The 8,798-nt window shown below is 35.4% G+C and overlaps 1 protein-coding gene across 3 annotated transcripts; it reads left to right on the forward strand.

The window, feature by feature from the left end:
• The first annotated feature begins 319 nt into the window (after positions 1-319).
• Positions 320-8,469, forward strand: LOC102744063 (kelch-like protein 8). 3 transcript variants are annotated; one of them, XM_081810840.1, is made up of 5 exons: positions 320-1,069; positions 1,151-1,471; positions 2,679-2,865; positions 7,196-7,339; positions 8,297-8,469. In XM_081810840.1, exons 1-5 carry the CDS (start codon positions 989-991, stop codon positions 8,440-8,442), a joined length of 879 nt encoding a protein of 292 aa, XP_081666966.1. In that variant the 5' UTR covers positions 320-988; the 3' UTR covers positions 8,443-8,469. The 3 variants fall into 3 exon arrangements, with proteins under 3 accessions (XP_081666966.1, XP_081666967.1, XP_081666965.1); XM_081810841.1 differs by having other exon boundaries at positions 321-1,321; XM_081810839.1 differs by having other exon boundaries at positions 322-1,471.
• The last annotated feature ends 329 nt before the right edge of the window (positions 8,470-8,798 follow it).

The following is an 8,798-nucleotide window of genomic DNA, read 5'->3' on the forward strand; positions in this document are numbered from 1 at the left end:
AAAAGATTTATTTGAGAGAGCGTGCGTGCCTCAGCACGGGTTGGGGAGAGGGGTAGAAGGAGAGAATCCCAAGCAGACTCCTCACTGAGTGTGGAGCCCAACACGGGGCTCGCTCTCATGACCCATTAGAGATTATGACTTGAGCGGAAACCAAGAGACGGATGCCCAACCGACTGAGCCACCCAGGTGTCCCTAAGAGAGGAGATCTTAAAAAGCTCTTATCACAGGGAAAGAAAAAATTGTAATTATGTGAGGTGTTAGTTAATAAACATTGTGGTAATCATTTCTTTTTTTTTTTAAAGATTTTATTTATTTATTCATGAGAGACAGAGAGAGGCAGAGGGAGAAGCAGGCTCCCCACGGAGCAGGGAGCCCGATGTGGGACTCGATCCCAGGACTCCGGGATCGTGACCTGAGCCGAAGGCAGACGCTTAACCATCTGAGCCACCGAGGCGCCCATCATTTCATTATATATACATATATGAAATCACGATGTTGTATAACTTAAACTTACAAAATGTCATATGTCAATTATATCAATAAGACTGGAAAAAAAATTTTTTTTTAGAAAAGGACTCACAGACCTAAACCAAAAATAGTGCCCAACTAGTGCTAGATGATGTGTGTTGCTCTTCTCATTTATTCACAGAATGCTCCTGAAATTTGAGATAATACAGAAAATCATAGTTTATGATTTTAGTATATATACATTATAGACAATATATAGCTGATAAGTGGCTTATTTGGCAGAAGAAAATTGCAGCTGGCCTAGATTAAAATAAGTGACCAAAGAATTGCATTGTTAAAACAAATACACTAAATCCGTGTGGGTTTTTGTCCTTGCTACCCATATGCTCAATGCTGATCTAAAACTGATTTTTATGTGAAACTGAGTCTTCTTTTGTTTCTTTGCTTTGAACAGGTTGGCTCAAAGCTAATCTCTTGTCACAAACTAGTATTGGCTTGTGTTATCCCCTACTTCAGAGCCATGTTTCTCTCTGAAATGGCTGAAGCCAAGCAAACACTGATTGAGATCAGAGATTTTGATGGTGATGCAATAGAAGACTTGGTAAAATTTGTCTATTCTTCACGGCTCACTTTGACTGTTGACAATGTCCAACCCCTCTTATATGCAGCCTGTATTCTACAGGTTGAACTGGTGGCTAGAGCTTGTTGTGAATACATGAAGTTACATTTTCATCCCTCCAACTGCCTGGCAGTGAGAGCCTTTGCTGAAAGTCACAACCGAATAGACTTAATGGACATGGCGGATCAGTATGCCTGTGAGCATTTTACTGAAGTAGTGGAGTGTGAAGACTTTGTAAGTGTGTCACCCCAACATCTCCATAAGCTTTTGTCCTCCAGTGATTTAAATATTGAGAATGAAAAGCAGGTCTATAGTGCAGCCATCAAGTGGCTTCTTGCCAATCCTCAGCATCATTCCAAATGGTTGGATGAAACACTTGCACAGGTAGGGGGCTGAAATAAGATTGGGTATAGAAATAAGTGATATGGAAGCAAATTAGATTGTTTCATTGATCGTGAAATGTGTAGATTATCCAAAGGAATATAGAAATCTTTGTGTAATACAATGTGAAAATGGCTTTCTCTTTACTTTCCTATTTATTCACTATGCTATTTAAGGATAAGTCTGAATTTGTTACATTTAATTAGAAGTATAATTCTTTGCTTTTTAACCTGAATGTTGAAAGTAGCCCTTTGAAATCGTAGTAATAAATATTTTATTTATGCTGATAGAAACTGGTTCTGAGGAAACAGCTATAAGTATTGTTTTATAATGAAGTTTCTAAATTGTAGTGGATTACTTTCCTATCTGGAAAGAACCACAATACGTAACTTTCCGTTTTTTTTCCTCACCAGTTTCACTTCTGTAACCTCAGAAACATGGCTTTTTTCTTATTTATTTACTTATTTACTTACTGTCAACAGGGTATCTTAGTAGGGAGATAATAAATAGGCCTTAGAATTACTTTGAAAACAAGTTTGTCAACAGAAAAGTTTCATTATCTTGCAGCTATCTTATTTGTGTGTATGCATATGTACTTTTAACTCAAAATCATATTACTTGGTTTGATCATCCCCTTAATCCACTAGAAAATCAGTGCATCTTTAAGGGAAGAAAGGTGAGTGTCTCTACTTGAAGTGGGAATGCATCCCTGATTTAATATATAACCTTCCAAGGTGATTGATTTGGAGAAAATAACACTGATTTAATATTATGAATGTTTCTGTGTTCAAGTAATGAAGAAATCCCATTTCCATTTGTTCAGTCTTAGGTTTAAAAGGCAAAAGAACAAAACATGGCAATTTTGTTTTGATTGTGCTTTTTCTCTAGCAGCAGTGGGGCCTTGTGATTATGACACTACCATTTTTGGAAGTAAGAAACTTGAATGAATACAATTGAATTATTTTATCCAGTCTACTTAAATCTGTATTTAAAGGGGGGGGAGGGTGCATTTAACATATAATCTGATTTCATTAGTGCAGACCATACTAGAAATCACTTTAGAACTTGGCTCATTGAACTTCCTTCACATGTTAGAAAGGCTTTGTGTAGTAAATGAGTTTTAAAAAGACAACATAAAATACTACAAAGTAGAGCATAAACTATCTGATTACAACTTAAATTTTACATCTGCAACTATTCATGGTCTTAGGTTCGTTTGCCGCTGTTGCCAGTTGATTTTCTTATGGGTGTTGTGGCAAAAGAACAGATTGTCAAGCAAAATCTAAAATGTAGAGATTTATTGGATGAAGCAAGAAATTACCATCTTCACTTGAGTAGCAGAGCAGTACCTGACTTTGAATACTCCATTCGGACTACCCCAAGGAAGCAAACTGCTGGTAATTAAATTACTCATTTTATCATCTCTACTGGAAGGAGTGTATTACCAAACTTAATTGTAAGATGATTAGTATCTGATTGTCTTAAAGTAGTAATTGGCAAGTACGGTTATATAATGTGAATTCTTACTGGACATGATTCAGGTAGTTTTGCCAATAAGCCAATTTTTTTTTAAAGATTTTATTTATTTGACAGAGAGAGCGAGCACAAGTAGGCAGAGAGGCAGGCAGAGGGGGAGGGAGAAGCAGGCTCTCCGCTGAGCAGGGAGCCCGATGTGGGGCTCGATCCCAGGACCCTGGGATCATGACCTGAGCCGAAGGCAGACGCTTAACGACTGAGCCACCCAGGCGCTGTAATAAGCCAATTTTTTAAAAAGCTGTAAGTCCTATGTACTTTGAAGAGCCTGCTGAAATATCTTTTTTTTTTTTTTAAGTTTTCTTGATGCTTCTAGCAGAGTTCATTCCTCTGTCATTTGTACTTTTAGAATACTTTGTTTGCACTTGTTTTATTTTACTGTGTTGCATTAAATTTATTTATTTGACATGTTTTGAGCTCTTCAAAGACAGGTAAATATCTTATTCAGGTTTATATCTCTACTGTCAGGGATGGAACTTGACACATATTTTGTGTTTAAATATTACTAGTTTTTGTGTTTTATCAAAAGAAAGGCACTAAATGGGGCCCTTAGCTGACTCAGTTGGAAGAGCAATGTCACTCTTGATCTTGAGGTCATGAGCTTAGCCCCACGTTGGGTGTACAGATTACAAAAAAAAACCCAAAACTTGAAAGTCACTAAATACATTTAAAATTTGTATAATAGATTGTTAGACTCTTAGAATCTAAAGGTCTAATATTTAAGGAGGCATGCAATTTTACCTTTATTTGCCACAATTTTCTGACTGTATTTTCCTAATTAGTTCATGTTCACTTATGTTACTTTTTACAAGTATAAAAAATATATTTGAGGGATGATGGAAGATAAATGAAAGTCCAGGAATTCAGGAAGTGGTACTCTGAACAGAGTTTATCTGCATTTGTTGCTACCCAGTATAGTTATCAAATAAAGAGATCTGTGGAACAGCCTAAAAATAACAACAAAGGGCCGTACTTGATTATGAATAGTGGGATTTTATCTAGGTAAAGAAAATGTGAATGTCATATATGTACCTATGAAGAAGTTGTTCTTCTAAATACAGTTGACCCTGGAACAACATGGGTTTGAACTACATGCATGGGTCCACTTATATGTACATTTTTTTACAGCACTATAAATGTCTTTTCTCTTTCTTCTTCTTTTTTTAATTTTAAGCAGGCTCCACACCCAGCATGGAGCCTAGTGAGGGGCTTGAACTCACAACCCTAAGATCAAGACCTGAGCTGAGGTCAAGAGTCAGGTGTTTAACTGACTGAGGCAACCAGGTGCCCCCTTCTGATTTTTTTTAAATAACATTTTCTTTTCTCTAGCTTACTCTATTGTAAGAATATGGTATATAATACATACACAAAATAATGTGTTAACCGACTGTTCATGTTACCAGTAAGACTTCCAGTCAGCAGTAGACTATTAGGAGTTAGGTTTTGGGGGAGTCAAAAGTTATATGCAGATTTTCAACTACACAGGAAGTTGGCATCCATAAGTCCTGGGTTGTTCAAGTGTGAACTGTAGTTTAACATAGAAAGGACTGCTTATTCTCCTCTTTTTATAGGTTGATGTCAAGAATTAAATTTTTTGAAGTGTAGGGCTTTTTTAAGTTGTGAATCCTGTTTCAGGAAGTCAAGGTATTTAATTAAATTCCTCTTTAAGTTTTAAATTTAAACAACACCTTGGTAGCCTGAGTTATATGCATATAGTAGGCATATAGTAGACCCTTGTATACATGATCTCTTACATGATTGCAGGAACTTAATGAGTAGGTTTTAGTGTAGGATTCAATACTTACTGTGAGATAGATGGTGTTATTCCATTTTATGGATGAAGAGACTAAGACTCAGAGAGGGTAAAAACATGCCCAAGGCCACACAGAGAAATAGCATAGAAAGGATTTATATCCTGATCTTTTTGTTCCATTTTTAGCTCCCCCCCCCCTTCATTCCACGTTCCTAGGTGAACTGTATAACTGAAATACTAGTTTCTACTGAAAATCTATTCAATCATTGAGATTACATTCTGGGATTATAATTCCAGCTGTGCCATTAAATATAATTTGGGGCAGATTTTGTAATCTCTGAAGGCCTGTTTATTTATAAATGATTTTGATTTACATGATCTTTAAAGCCTCTTCCAACTTTAAATTTCTTTGACTTAAAGTATTGATTTGGAAAATCAAGGATTGAGTTGGAAAAGATGACACAAGCAATTCTGTACATTTTTTTAATACAGTCATTCAGCCAATATTTATTTAGTACCTACCACATGCCAGGTTCTGGGGTAGGCATCAGAAATGCAGATACACCTAGAATATAGCCAGTCCTATTTTGAGAGAACTTGCAGTCCAATATAGGGAGATAGACATGTGAATAAATAAATGCAATGAAGTGGTAAAGGGAAGTTGATATAAGTATAGTGGGGAACACAAAAGAGTGGTTATTTTTACCTTGGAAGGGTCAGAAAATGTTTTATAGAGAAAGTAAACCTCAGTCTTAGTTTTGAATAATAAACATGTTTTTCTAGGTGCCAGTTAAGGAAAGGGGTATTCAGTTCATTTTTCATCTGTTTAATGCCTAGTACATGCCAGGCACTGTGCTAGCCCTGATTAGTACAAAATGCTTAACATACAGTCCTAACCTATCTTAGACTCTGGAGACAGATATCAGCATAATGGATCATTTCTGTACTGTGTTAAGTGAATGATAGTTACCAAAAATTGGCATTGGAACATCGAGGATGAGCCCTGTATGCATGTTGCGGGAACATGAAGTTTAAGAGAAAGGAAGGGAGAAGATTAGATGGACAGTGCAAGGCCTTTACGCTGTGCTGGGTTTTATCCTGTAGGGCAGTGGTTCTCAAAGTATAAAAGAAGCATAAGCATTCACTTGGGAACTGGTTAGAAATATAAATTCTTGGATCTACCCCACGCCTGTTGATTCAGAAACTCTGGAGGTCAGGACCGTCAGTCTGTGGTTTATTTTATGCCTTCCAGGTGATTGTTGAACCACACTGGAGTTTTTTTGGTTTTTTTAGATTGCAGTGAAATATGTATAATCTAAAAATTGTCATTTTAGCCATTTTTAACTCTACAATTTAGTGGCATTGGCTAAAAGTTTTTAAAAACTACTGATTTAGGTAATAGAAAGCTGTTGAGAGAGCCTTTTAATTAGTTTACTCTGTTGAAGGTCTGAAAGCAAAAAGACTACTAAGTGATAAAAAAGGACAGGATTTTGCAGTAGTTGGGTAATAGCAGATGAGGGCCTGAATTGTGAGGGAGAGGAAGCAGTGGAATTGTGAGGGAGAGGAAGGGCAGGGCCCCTGGGGAAGGAAGAGGTTTCAGGTAGGCGAGGAAGGGTGATCCTTTTGAATAAGTTGGATTTGAGGTGCCTGTGGGACATCAAGTGGAAATGTGGCTTAGATACGTAGCTTGGAAGGCATTATGATACAGATGGAATTTAAAATCAAGGAATGTACTTTTTCTGTGTGAACATAGGAAGTATGTGAGAAGTATGCAAAGGATGAAACATGGGAAACATAGGGAAGAGAAATTATTGGACACAAAAGACTTCAGTATTATGGAAACCAAGAGAGTTAAGGAGTTTCCCAAAAAGCAGGGTGATCAGCATATTGAGTGTTGCATTTGTATTCAATAAGAAATTAACTTAAGGGGCACCTGGGTGGCTCAGTCCATTAAGCATCTGCCTTTGGCTCAGGTCATGATCCTGGGGTCCTGGGATCGAGGCCGCATCACGTTCCCTGCTCAGCGGGGAGCCTACCTCTCCCTCTCCATCTACCTCTCCCCCAGCTCATGCTCTCGTGCTCTCATGCTCTCTGTCTCAAATATAAATAAATAAAATCTTAAAAGAAAAAAAAGAAATTAAGAGTTTATTGGTTGTAGTTATGACCTTAGCAAGAGCAATTTTACAGAGTGGGTGAAAATCTAAACCATACTATAATGGGATGTTAGCAAACAGAGATAGCTGATGTATCCTATTCTTTGAGGAATTCAAATAAGGGGAAAAATTAGATTTTTAGTAACATAATGACATTGAAGTTATCCAAATAACTCATTTTTTTAGCCATTCATCAAAATTTTGACTTTCTAAGTATTTTTTTCCACACTAATTAAAAAAAATTAGGGAGCTATAATTTTGATCTCTATTTTCTGGCTTTACCTTTAGGTGTGCTGTTTTGTGTAGGTGGTAGAGGTGGATCTGGTGACCCCTTTCGCAGTATTGAATGCTATTCTATAAACAAAAACAGTTGGTTTTTTGGGCCAGAAATGAATAGTCGAAGGCGGCACGTGGGTGTAATCTCTGTGGAAGGTGGGTCCATTATTGTCTTAAGTCATAGCATATGATGATAACATTCTTTTAAAATATTTAAACGTTGAGAATTTCTTTCTGTAAGAAAATTGCTAAATTCTAAAATGTTTCACTATATCAATAAAATATTTGTGTGGTGATTTTTTATTTACTTGCCTTATGCCCATAGATGCTCAATGAATAATCTCTTGCATGTAGGTGCTTGTTGGGAGAGGAGTATTAGGGGAAAGGGAGTTAAAATAAAGAGTTAAACTCTTCTGAGTTATATTTGTAAAATAATCAAACTACAAAAAGTGTTTATTGAACTTAATATATATCAGCTCTTTTCTATACCTAATTATTGAAATGAGAGTTTTTTTTTACTGGTTACTGAAAATGAAATAATTACAGAACCATGGGTAAATTGTTAGGGGACTTTAAAAAAATAACTTTCTTTTTCTGATTATAGAAGTGTAAATTCTTTTAGGGAAAATATGAAAACATTCTAATAAAAATAGTCACAGTTGACATTCTTGTATGTAACCTTTAAAATTATTTATTGTATGTGTATTTTTAATAACTTCATTTAGAAGGTTTGATCATACTGTATTGAATTTTGTATTTTCTTCATATAACATTGAGCATTTTTAAATTTTATTAAACATTCTTTGAAAGCATTATTAGTGATTTCATCTACTTAGTAATAAAAAGTTGGGAAACCAAAGTAGGGATAGTGTTTGAGCATTTAAATAACTTCATATCTAACAGCATGTTCCTGGCATTTTATTAAGTAGAAGCTTATTATTTTCATTTGACTATTTAAGTGACATTATTCATGATGTTGAACAGAAGAATATTTGTTGAAAATTATCAAGCTATTCTAATTATATTTTGATCTTATGTATATATTATACACATAAATAACTATCAATTTACTTAAGTTGGAATCATGAAAATGCTTCTTTCTCTGTTTGACAGGTAAAGTGTACGCAGTAGGTGGACATGATGGAAATGAACATTTAGGTAGCATGGAGATGTTTGATCCTCTCACTAATAAATGGATGATGAAGGCATCAATGAACACAAAGAGGTGCATCAGCATGGAAATTTTTTTGATTTGTTGATGGAAAATAAAGCTTCCAATAATTGAAGGGGCCAATTTTCTACTTTTTGCGTTTTTAGAAACTTTAAATACTGTCTTAAACACATTTTGTTAAATTTAGCATCCAATGTGATGCTTTGTTATAACTTTTTATATTTTCTTTCTTGAGAATATATTTTATATTATGTTTTAGAATATGGTAACAGTTAACATAGTTTCCACCTAAACCTGAGCATTGATTTTTTTTTAACTCAAATAATTTTATATTTAAGGAAAGTTGCAAAAATAGTAGAGTTCCTGTTTACCAGTGATTCTTAGCAAAAGATGATTTTACTTCCTCTGTGGAATACTTGGCAATATCTGGAGACATTTTTGGTT

The sequence above is a fragment of the Leptonychotes weddellii genome, unplaced genomic scaffold, assembly GCF_054177405.1.
Source record: "Leptonychotes weddellii isolate Sample4059 unplaced genomic scaffold, ASM5417740v2 HiC_scaffold_3959, whole genome shotgun sequence".
In the NCBI taxonomy this organism is placed as follows: domain Eukaryota; kingdom Metazoa; phylum Chordata; class Mammalia; order Carnivora; family Phocidae; genus Leptonychotes; species Leptonychotes weddellii.